General features: G+C 56.6%; 1 protein-coding gene across 1 annotated transcript; it reads left to right on the top strand.

Moving 5' to 3' along the window:
• Nucleotides 1-4457: 4457 nt before the first annotated feature.
• BESB_065690 (putative RNA binding protein) lies at nt 4458-10943 on the top strand (the record flags this gene model as incomplete). The annotated part of the gene is made up of 9 exons (XM_029364962.1): nt 4458-4814; nt 5225-5377; nt 5869-6015; nt 6652-6850; nt 7260-8146; nt 8586-9136; nt 9227-9494; nt 9894-10272; nt 10570-10943. 9 exons carry the CDS (start codon nt 4458-4460, stop codon nt 10941-10943), a joined length of 3315 nt encoding a protein of 1104 aa, XP_029218545.1.
• Between the last annotated feature and the right edge of the window lie 1204 nt (nt 10944-12147).

The following is a 12147-nucleotide window of genomic DNA, read 5'->3' as shown; positions in this document are numbered from 1 at the left end:
AGAAGTGTTTGGGTATGACTTTGGCTTCGTATGCGTGCCGTCTACGCTATGTGCCGTCTGGTAATGCATGCTTCCGCACACCGTGCACGTTCACATTACCGTGATTGCTCTGTTTTCCCGTCGCGTATTTGCGTGTGTATGTGCGCATCTATCGATGTGGTCACGGCTATGGGTCGTAGGTGACAACTGAGCTCTTGTTTGTTCGTGTATTTCTCTCCCATGGTGTCGTGACAGAGAGGCATTGCCGGTGGCCCCGCGGCTGACTTGTTTCTCAGGCCTCGGGAGGTGTCATGTTTCGGGCGACGCAACAGCCGTGGTGCCCGCCACCGGCAGACAGGATGTGTACTAGAGCTCTCCATACACGTGGCGTAGATGTTGACAGATTTCCTTGATGGGAAGCAATTCGCGCCTGGGGTGCCACTGACGGCGGCCTGGCGTGAGGCGCATCCCTGGCTGGGGCCTGACACTTTATTGGCAGCGGGCTTGGCCTGCACCCGGTGATTTGCTTGGTCTTAGTGACCTGTGTGTCTGAGAGTTTGCGAAGTGGCGCGGTACAATGGCAGCTCTTTTTTGATGGGCGTCTCATGCCGAAGAACTTAACGCCACATTGGAGAGCATCCCTCTTGAGGTCTCAAATGATGGACGCCTTCACCGAAACGAGCTCCAGGAACAGCTCGCTGAAGGAGCGCCATTACCTGCCGTGTTCCAAGTCCGCCTGACAGTCAGAGAGAGAACAGGCGTGGACCTTCAGCGTTTCTGAAAGAGAGTCAGGATTGCTGTTACATTAGCCGCAGCTGTGAGCCCATGAAGTTATGTCTCGTGCGCGAACGCCGCTCCCTGGGGTACGCACTTGTGAAATCTCCTCATACATAGTCAGGACTTTATTAAGAGAGAAGAAATGCCCAGAAAATTAAAAAAAGTCATCAAAATACATCAAGTCAACACCAACCTCGAGTACGAAACGAGAAAAGCTTTTGTATTCTAACTCCGATGTGGACTCTCTTTACATTTTATATTTAAACTACCCGTGCGACGTTTTTCTTCCTATCCGCTCGCCTCTAGCACTGGAGTAATCGTTATTTTATATTCCTTTTATGACTAAGATGATTTAGCTCCGCAGTTAGAGGTTCTGCTTAACATACCAAGGACTCTTTTCCCTTACCTAAAACGTTCGAAATACGGAAGCCACCGTTAACTAGAGGGTGATATAGAAGCGCTACTAAGCTCTGCAATGTTTTTTGACGTGTCCAACTCTAGTTTGTGATTCCACAAATCTCAAACCGCGTTGCATCATTCGCAGCCTTGTCAAATTTTGTTGGGATACTGAGAGCTTACGGAGGACGTGCGTCAGCGCTCTGATGTGATGACTAGGCAACTCAAGCACTCCACCAACCCAGAAACGGTGTCATGTGCCGTCCTTCTGGCACGATGCAGGTACAGCTGGAGTCAAAGACGGGATTCGGACTAAGGGGCTTCTGCGGTCACGATGCACAGAATATGAAACAACGTGGCAGCATCCGTGGGTTATCGGTGTACATTTTGAGACATCCCAAAAACACCCGCGCAAGCCGCGTCTTTCCGAGTGGAGATGCTCGGAGAAACGCCTCCTTCCGGAACGTGGTCGCTACATCAACAAGCAACACAGGGAGGTCTCCGATGTTCTTGCCCGTGAAAGAAGAGGAACCCTGGGAAACTGGCAGAGGAGGCGCTACCATCGCTCGAATCGCTTCGCTGAAACCCACCGCCCTCCGGAACTGAGACTAAAGGCTGCATAGTCTCCTTTTATTGCGTAACGTTGCTCAGCGGACCGATTGAGGTCAGGTGGCCTCATGAACGGCCAGCCTGCTCGGTCTGTGCCGGGTTCGCCAGCAACGGGACTTGAATTTCAGATCTATCTCTAGGCGGCTTGATATTTTCCCCTTCAGTGGAGAGTGTCCCAGCCTCTAACCAGAGTAATTGTGTGCTCAGGTCTCTATCGCCGCGCAACAATTTGACTATTCAGAGACGTTCTGCACGTGCAACAAGAAGACGTTCCGTTCACACATCCCCAATTCACCTCCTCTGTCGCCTTCCCGTCGCCGTAGTGTGTGCGGCCGGTAGCCCAGGCGCGCACTCTCCTTGAGGCTTTGCCCCAGCTTGGTTTTTTGAGTCCAAGGCAATTTTTGAGGCACGCAGGCGAGAACGACAGCGAGTCACACCTGTTGCGAACTGCGCAGGTGCTGAGCGTTCACTCAACTTTTCGTCTGTTAGCCAGGAAGAGAGGATGGCTTTTGGTGGTGTGTTTATCCTCCGGTTCGTTACGTTCTTTTCGCCTGGCTCCCATCTCCCCTACATCTGACACTGCTATCGGGCAGGTCGTGAACCTTACTGTTTTGTGACCATAGCTGCCTTGATTTCCTGATGCGCCATGTCCCTCACGCTTACCTGTTGCTCTTGGGCACTCGCGAAAGCCTGGGCTTGCGGTGTCTGCTGAGCCTTCAAGCCTCTCCAGACCTCCTCGCTCAAGAAGAATTTTGTTCCTTGTCGCGCGCCAAGTTTCCGTTAACTTCACTGCTCTCTAACCCCCGCGTACGAAGTCCAGTGAAGTCCTCATCTAGTGCGTGACATTGCCGTTTCTGGCTCCGTGCTCGTCACAACTAGGTGTCCAGCGACATTCCGTCTGACGCTGTATTTTTACATAGACGCGCTGTAGGTTTGGAATTGCATGGAAAATCGGCTAGTTCTCATTTCCGTGGTTCTGCGTGCGAAAACTTCCTCTGGCTGCTTCGATGGCGTCGAACAAACAATGCGAACCATCAAGCGAAAAGTCGTGTTCTAGTCGTACGGTGCCTGCGGTGTTGCAGGGTAGTTGTTCCTCCCGCTCTTGTCTACAACGCTTGACCTCATGAGCGACGACGCCGCCCGCTAGGTGACCGGCGTCTCTTTGGGTTGACAGTTTCCCGTCCCTTGGCGGGTTTGGAACACCCGAAAAATCTTTCCCGGTTCCCACAACGCCTTCCTCTGCGGGAATGCCCCTTTTGTCCTCGAAAACGCCTCATGTTTTTTTGTTCATTCGCATCTGTCGCGGCCGTTCACGCCTGCCAGACTTCCCCCTTCCGGCGAGGTGCTTTCCGGAGCAGCAGGCGCGTCGTCGTCTCTGTTCTGGTGACTCGGCGGAGTGACCGTCTCCTCCTCGCGTGTCTCCTTCACCGAGTGGGGAGACGTCTCTCGTCGGCTCCAAAGATAGCTTTCGGTGAACTGCTGTGCTTTTGCCACAATACATTTTCTTCGAATGTATTCGCGGCGCAAATGTGTTGAGGTGTCCGGAGAGAAGTTTGAGAGCGGAAGCACCGGCGCGCGGTGAGGCCTCTCACTTCTCTCTTTATCGACCTTTCCGGCAGAGGCCACGCATCCCACCATCTGGAGAGATCTTGCTAGAAATGAAGGCGCATTGACATCATATTACTTGACGTGTTCATCGGAAGGGGTGTTAGCGTCAATCGCGACTGTCTGTGTCTTTGTTCTCTTGTGCCATTTTAGCGTGTAAATCTCTCGGATGGCTGATACTTGCTCTGGAAGAATTGAGGTCCGACATGTGCGCTTGCATTTTGTCTCGCGCGGCGCAACATCGCAGGGTAGTTCCATTGGTGCAAATGACCGTTGTGCCGGAAAATCTTCCCGCGTTGTCCTTTTTCTGTCTGGAACCTTCCACAGCTCTCTTCCGCAGTTTCGCTCTTGTGTCTTCCCAGAGTACCGTGTGTAACCGTGGGAAAGAGCGTGTTCGCCTCTCGCCCTCATTTGCATTATGACCGTACACGAAGGGCCAGCAGAGATGACAGTTCCGGTATGATATGTGGAAGGCCATTTTTCTCCCGCGTGCCCACCGCGAAGCAATGTCATCTCCGCTCCGGCGTGGATGTTTGCCTAATGCGTCAGACGTAATATCCTTCTATGGCCAGGGGTGTGGTTCCATATGTTTGCAGAATGAGTTCGCATGCGTATAAAGCCGAGTTTTATTCCGTGTTTGTCACCATGTGGAAGATTCGATGAACCGAGAGGGCGAGTCCCTTTTCCGTTCGCAGAGACCGAGCGGGAGAATCTGGCTTCTTTCGCCGTGTGGAAAGTGCGGCATGTGCATTTCTTGAATCCAGCGCTACCACGCCGTTTCAGATTGAGTGCGCAGTCTCCAGTCTTCGTGAAGTTTTAGACAGAAACATCATATCATCCTTTCTGAAGTTCTTTCAGTCCTCCACATGATTTAGTGTCGGCGTCACCTGGCTCACGTGTGTGTACAACAACGCCAGAGTGACGTGGTTGTGTTTGCTGTGGAATAAGCCAGGAGCACATCTGGAAAAGGGTCAATCCCAAACGTGATACGGACGATCCCGCCGTTCCCCAGGCATCCGCGTTCACGCCCGAACCACGCTGTTATTTATATCATATGTCTCTATTTGTATCTCATTTCAATGATTTCTGAGATGCTGTCGTCAGCCGTCGAAACCCCAAAGGCCAGCTCGTCGCTGCCGACGTCCCCTCCCCCGGGGCACGTCGTTCATGCGGCCGAGCAAGCCAAGGCCGCGACCCTGTATCTGAATAGTGCCTCCGGGGAAGGCCTCTCGAATGGACTCAGCGCCACCTCGTGCACTAACAGCGGCGGTCTCAGCAGCTTCCCCTCTACTGCATGCACGTCAGGCAGCCGATCAGCTGAGCTACTTAGCACGGCGTCGTTCGTGCTGCCTCCTATATCCCCAACCCGCTCGCGCGCTCCGGCGGTACCAGTGAAGCTGTTTGTGGGGCGGCTTCCTCTATCCACAACGGAGGAGATGCTTCGCGCAGTAAGCCGGTCTTCGCTTTGGTGCGCTGCACCGTAGACCGTACTTCCACCCTTGCACAGCGGCGGTATCCGCCTTCCGTGCGCGTGTGGGGCGGTGTGCAGAGCGCCGTAGTATGTCGAATGAAGCACAGTGGCCGCGTTTTTTTACTCGCGTCGACTGCAGCTGCACGGCCTACAGGCTCCTTTCCGCACCACCTGGTTTATCGGCGTGTGTGCCGCCTACGCCTGCTGCACATGCCGAATGCCGATGTGTACGCTGTAGGACTGACCCCAAAGGTAGAGTCAACTTTCTGTTTGCTCGTCGCGAACTCTTGTCTCGGTGCACAGAATCCGGAACGCTGCGTAAGGCTAGCTGTTGGTAGCGCGCGTGCCAGCTTCCCGCCTGTGGTGCGTGTCCGTGTGCGCTTGCAGCTTTTCAGCCAGTTCGGCCCCATCGCTGACCTGCTACTGATCCGCGACCGGCAGACGAGCGCTTTCAAGGGATGTGCTTTCGTGCGGATGCAGTCGATAACGGACGCAGATCGCGCGATCCGCCACCTCGACAGCGCATACGTGCTCGACCCAGTACGCGGCAAAATCAGTCAAAACGCGTCGCCGCTGCGTGTCTAGCCCAGTCTGCGAGGCCACCGGAGCTTGGTCGTAGCCTGCGGAGGGTCGTAGTCTGAGGAGGGCAACTGGTATACCTGAGGCGCGTGTATCTCAGAAGGCAGTAACGCCGCTTCTGCTTTCGGGCAGAGAGTCGGCAATTTGGCCAGCCTGGCGTCTCGAGCTCTTGTGTCGGGCGTGGCTGGCGGCATAGAGTCTCCGCGACTACAAGTCAAATGCAGTTGCCCCTCGGCCGACAGCATCTAAGGCGTTCCGGTGGGATGCTAGCAGCCTTGGTTCCGGGCGTCTGTACGTATTTATTTAGAAACACGTTGATCCAGTCTGGCAGAGAGAGAGAGGCGCAGTCCTGTTGCATGGATGCAGACGCGTGAGGAAGGATCCTGCGCTGCGTTTCGCCTGTTTCGCGCACGTCTGCTAGCGTCCTGCATATTGCGCCGCGTCTGCTGCAGGCGCTTGGAGGACTGCAAGTAAAGTACGCTGTTGGAGAGGCGGAGCGCCTAGGCCTTCCGGGCACCAGTGGAAGTGGGGCGGCCGCAGGCGTCGACCAAGTTAAGCTGTTTGTGGGGTCACTGCCCCCCGACATCAAAGAGGACGCAGTAAGTTGCATTGTCAGTTTCCCGGAGTTGCGGCGGCGACGCGTGGGTGGTTCGACCTGCCTGGCAGTGCCGAAGGCAGGCGTCGGTGCTTCGATTGCCACACTTACGCACACGGTTCTTGGTGTCACATCGGGCGCCTCTGTCGCGCACGGGGAGGAGGGTATGCCAGCGTGCGTCTCCGCACTCGGCGGTGGAAGTCGAGCCGGTATGCGGTCCACGGATTCACGGCGTTCACGTGTTGTCTTGAGCTCTATCAGCAGGTTGACGCGTGCCATAGGCGCAGCTGGCCAGTGTATACAGCCCCGCGGACTACCGTGCAACATGGGTGAAATGTGTGAGCAGAGTAGATAGACGTGTGCGTCGTGTGACTCAGGTATTCAAACAGCGGTGGAGTTCCGCGTGCCTCAGCCTCGTTGCATATGACACACACCGCACCCGTATGCGCTGTCCCGTGCTTCCTTGGCGGTTGGCGACGAATCCGCTACCCTCTGTCGGCTTTTAGAACCACGACGATCCGCATCCCTGCCGCCGCGCGAGACACGTCTCGATTTTCTAATGGTTATTGCGTTTTTTTCTTGTTTTTGCGGTGTGGCCAGACAATTGTTCTCCCCTTTCATCTTTTGTCTTTGTTGATAGCTCCGAGACTTGTTCGAGCGATTCGGTCGGGTAGAGGAAGTCTTCCTGATGCGAGATGAACAGCCTCCCAACGGCGGGAGCCTGCCCACGTCGAGGGTGGGAAGAAAGAGCAGAACGGGGTGTGCCTTCGTTCGATTCGCATTCAAGGAAGAAGCGCTGTTCGCGATAGGCGAGCTGAATGGCAGATTTGTCGTGCCCGGTAAGCACCCAAGGGGGGAAGTTATGGGCGCAGCCGCGCGCGTGAGCGCGGCCTCAGGAACGACCGCATGGCGGTCCTTGCGCGTGGGGGAATATGCGGTTCTATGCGCGTGCGCCAAGAAGTGTATCGGTATGCATCTTCGCTTACCACCGTTGGCGTGAAAACACGGGGTCGAACACAGATGTCTGTGGCGATCTCCTCGATCTCCTTAGTGCAAGACTCGAGGGGAACCTCCTTGCTCAGCCGTAACGGCTTCTGTGCTGCGATGGTCACGTGCTTTAAGAAAAGGCCAATCATGTGTGTCAGTGTGTGTGTGCGCGTCTGACGAGTTGAACGATCCGGAGTTTCAGTTTGTGGTAGCTGCTTACTGCGTGGATTCTGTGTGTGGGACCCTTTTTTTCACTCGTAGGTTCGCAGCGTGCCATGGAAGTCCGTTTTGCAGAGAACCGACGCTCGGCCTCGACTGCGCACGGGGTCACGTCACACTCGCGGAGTTCGAGCGCTGTCTCGAATTTCGTTACGGCATTTGCCTGTAGCAGCCCTGGCACGTCTGCCCGTTCCTCCGAGGGATGCCGCGAGACTGCGTACGCCGGTGGATCTGCGTTCTCCTCGCGCGCAGGCATAGAGCGACTGGCACACATGGCGTCTGCGGATACATTCAGCTGTTTCAACCTAGAGCAGGATTTCATGACTTCGTCGGGGAGTGCGGAGGATTTGGCAGTGACGGCAGCCCGGGCCGCGTTCGCCGAACGCCTGCGGGCTGCGGTCGCGGGCCCAACTAGCGGTCGCGCGCTCGCCGCGCCCAGCGACCACGTAGACGCGGCCGGCTCCGCGGCGGTAGAGAGAGGCAAGCCTGAAAAGGTTTCGAGGTACGGCTCCATCGAAGACCTTTTCGAGACTTTGGAGCACCTGTCGCTGAATGACAAAAGTGCCGAGGAGAGGCTAGACAACGGCCACGCAGATAATGACAAGCCCCGCCCAGACACGAATGATGGCGCGACCGCCAAACAGACGCCCGCGGAGGAGCTGAAATGTGAGCTGAAGTGTAACGAGCAGGGAGCGGGACTAGAACGGGACGAAAGGGTGGTGCGCGTGAACGCGAAACACCGAGCTTTGGGCATCACGACTGGCAGTGGAATAGTCGAGAACCAGGTTAAAATCAAAGAGGAAGAAGACATAATTGCAGTCCTGAATGCGGGGAGCGGCGGACGGACGCGCGCACCAAGTGCGCTTGACGGCATGAACGCCGAAATCGACATCGCCTCGCTTGCTGCAAGATTACGCCGCGATCTGTCGGTGAGTGCCCGTCGGCTGGTCTTCCCACCCCAAGCTTATATATATACATCTATATAGATACGTCTGTACGCATGTATACGTGAGTCGGCGTGTGTGCGAGGGGACATACAACAGTGAAGTATTGCAAGTCGGTGCAGTAGTCAGGGGACGGGAGGCGTGAGCCTGAGCCGCACACATCGTAGGGGCAGCATATATGGGCGAGTTAACCACGCGCACGCCAACGCTCTCACAGCGTTTACACCCCGGCAGCCTGCCTCATGATTTCGCGAGTGTCCCATGCGTGTTCCCGGCTCACCATCAGCAGTCAGCCGATAAATCGGTGCCGACGCGTGGCTTTGATATCTTGCCGTTAGCGTTTCGCTTTTCTCAGTTCTGGTTTCGGTTCTCCCACCTGAGTCGCGAGTTCAGCGTCGACGTGATGTCCGTCTGGCCCGCTCAGGAGCCGTCTTCGCAAGAGAGTGCCTCCGCGCCATCTTCCGCGCCAACAAGCGAAGCAGCAGCTCACGCAGCTGTGGCGGCTGCTCCCATGGGGGCGACCCCCGGGCTCACACATTCTTCCGGGATTGTCAAGAGCGTCACAGCCGGCGACTCCAAGTATGAGGCGATGCGTGGCACCGGCCGGCGTGCATCTTCCGTCTCGCGTGAGCTGCCTGGCAATCCTCAGGAGCAGCCTTCAGGGTCGCTTTATCATCCTGGGGGTGGGGCGAGCGGCGCGCGCGTGGCGCCGTCGTTCACCCCGCCGGTGACATTGGCGTGCGAGGACTTCCTCGGGTGTCTTACGAGTTTCGTCCATGGCTCCGGCCGGCGCGCGAGAGCAGACGACGGCGACAGATTCTCCCAGTCCGCGAATTGGGCCGCTGGGCAGTTGCTTTCCTCGATGTCGACCAAAGCAGACAGCGGGCGACCGAGTCAGGACTCGCTTCTGTTCTCTCATGGGGAAGACGGGTGCGACGGCGAGAGACTCGGGAATCTTCTGAGTGGATTGCGCGCGTGCCCGCCGCATGGGGCGGCCACAGCCGCAGGCCGACTGCTGGGCGAATCGACTGGCGAAAACGGGGCAAGTGAGGGCTCGCAAGCAAGACGCAGCGGGACATTTGGTGTAACGGCGTTTGAAGCCATTCAAGGAAGTCAAGCTCATGGGCCACCTGGCGCGAACGTCTTCATCTTCCACATTCCGAACGAGTGGACTGAGCGCGACCTGCTGATGCACTTCAGCGTCTACGGCCCCGTTGTTTCTGCGCGCATCGCCTCGGATCGACTCTCGGGACGCAATCGCGGGTTCGGGTTCGTCAGCTTCGCCCACGGACAGGCCGCGGCTGCCGCTGTGACTGCCATGAATGGATTTCAGGTAGGTGCGAAGCCGTGTGCAGGATACCGGGTATGGGTTGACCGGCGCTTGTTTGTATAGTGAAAAGGTAGCTCACGGAAGAGTTAGGTGCCGACGTAATCCAACGTGTTTCACGCCAGCAGCAGACGCCTGTGTCTACACGCTTTTTTCAGACTGGACCACAGACGCGACTATCCGGGTTTTCGTCGTTTGCTGGCACTGTCGCGTCCACTGTAGGATATCAGTGCAACTTCCACGCTTGGCCGCGGTCAGGGCACACTCATAAACATCCGAGAGAAGCGAGAGGCCAGCCTGCCTTGCGCGGTCGTGTGTGAGTATCCGCGCGCGGGGGACTGCATGTCGGAGGCGGCGCGTGGGCAACGGCGTTGTACTGCCTGACTTGCGCTTCGTTCGTCACAGGTCAATGGCAAACGCCTCAAGGTTCAAATTAAGAAGGGCGAAGAGCAGTATGCGCATCTGCTTCATCCATTGCCCAGCTACAGCGCGAGCAACGACATACCTTGGCTGTCGGCGGCCTCGACGTATTCTGGGGCAACTAGTGCCGTCAGCGACTCTCATAAGAGTGTGCCCTTTGCCGTTGCGGGTAGTGTCCCACGGAGAGATGAAGGCGACGATCAACGACCGAAGCTGTCCCTTTTGGACTTCCTGACACCGGTCGCCCCGCAAGACGCACTCGCCGCGGCGGTGCCCCCGACGACCTGTTCGAACGGAGAAAATGGAACGTCGGCGGCTGCTTTGTTCCAAGCCGCTGTGGCGCTGAGGAACTTGTCGGTTGCAAGTAAGGCGAAGAAGCAAAACCAGATTGAAACGCGCATTTCGGCCGTGTGGCGGTGCCAGTCAGGTACTGTGGGCTGACGCATTTGGTCAGGAACTGCCTGGCTTGCATCTGTACCTTCTCGTGGCGTCGACTGGGGCGTCTCTCATCGCGTGTGTGTGGGAGTCATCCAAAAGCCTCACGGGGTCGCGGTGCAGCGGTAGCGGATGCCACGCAGTTTACGGTGGATGCGTCGCTGCGGCTTCTTGACAGCGCGCATTCCTCAGTCAAACATGCGTTGCGGCGTCTCTCTCTGTTCAGGTGTCGGGCAATCCAGTCATGGCTCCTTTCCTCATGAAGATGCAGTGGCGGCTGCGGCTCTCGTTGCCGCTATGCGGCAACAGGAGCATGGACGGCAAGACGAGTCGTTGCGTCTGACTCACCTGCTGTCCGTTGGTAACGACGCAGCAGGGGCAGGGAGTCTGCGTGCCGCTTCGCGTGCCTTGCACTGTGCTACAGAGGGCGGACCAGCGGAGAGCACGCATGCGACACCGCCGGGGGCCGAAACGGAGGCGGCGGCTCTCAGTCTTTTTCCGCTTCAGCCGTCGACTGTGATTTCAGCCCCAGCGCATGCAGTGGTCGCAAAAGAGACAGAGGAATTGCTGAATGCTGTATCCGGGAAACGGAAGCCGTGAGCGGAGCTGGAACCGCGGTGGAAACTCGAAACGGGGTGCATCATCTAACTTCGGCAGATACGATCTGCATCAGGTCTGCGAAGCAACGAGGACACGGAAACGGGGGACGCGTTTCTGGTTGTTCAGTGATACAGTTAACAGTGTAGTAATAGCTGAAAGTGGACATCGATGAGCTTTCAAGGGTGATTTGGCCGAGCGCCTCGTCGCCGGAGTGGGCTGGCGGTTGTTTAGAGGGTGTTGGCGAGCCCGATTTGTTGCCGAAGGGGGCTTCCTGTCGGTCGTGGAACTTTTGGCGGTGCTGGTTGACACCCCAAAACGAACTAGGCGGGAACGAATACCGATGACCTAGCATAGCGGTTAAAAACTCCAAGGAGCGCACCTGTACGAACGCAATGCCGAAGGGTTTTCTTTCGCCTCGCGGAAGCGCCCCAAGGAGCTGCCGGCGGCTTCTCGTGGGTGATACGCCTCCCATACGTCTCGCTGTTTTGAGTAGCGACGGAATACAATTTCGAAACACCCGGCAGGACTTGTGCCGTGTTCCGTAGACGTCTCTGAAGACGAATGACCAGTGCCCTACTACTCTCGCTCCGGTCGCCCTCCATTAGCGACTCCCCGAGGTTCTGCTGCAAGTCTGGAAATGTCCATCTTTTTCGGCTGCAGTCGTCCCAGCGCGTGGGTGGTCGATCCTAGTGAATGCTGTGTGGACGCGTGTTTAGTGGAATCAGCCGGGTACATAGGCTTCCCCACGGTTTTTTCTTTTCAGAGGTCGAGCATTTTGCGCCTGTTGTAAATGTGTCCTCTTACACACGCGTGACATATGAACGAATATATACATATATGGATATATCTATGCCGGTTTGTGTGTATATCTCAGTGTTTTCCGTGCACTCTCCAGCCAGCACTTTTTCGTCTCAGTGCTTTTTGCTGTCATGGCTTAGCAAGCTGTATGCCGTGTCTGCTTCGCTCTCCGCATCAGGATTATCCTGTGAATGTGGCAAGGCGCGCTGGGGGGAGAGGGTGGGGGTGAGGGAGGGGAGACTCTCTCCCATGCCCAGTCTTCTCACATTTCTTGTTGCACTGCCGAAGAACGTCAGTCCCCAGACGGGCTTCGCAGTGGCAATCTGGAGACTAAAGCCCCCTTTTTATTTTCAGCAGTGAGAGCTCATATTTGCCTCGTGTTTGCTGTTAGTTGGTCGGGTACGGC

This window comes from Besnoitia besnoiti, chromosome VI (assembly GCF_002563875.1).
Source record: "Besnoitia besnoiti strain Bb-Ger1 chromosome VI, whole genome shotgun sequence".
Taxonomy (NCBI): Eukaryota; Apicomplexa; class Conoidasida; order Eucoccidiorida; family Sarcocystidae; genus Besnoitia; species Besnoitia besnoiti.
The sequence above is the reverse complement of the archived record's forward strand: the minus strand, read 5'-3'. Positions and strand labels throughout refer to the sequence as shown.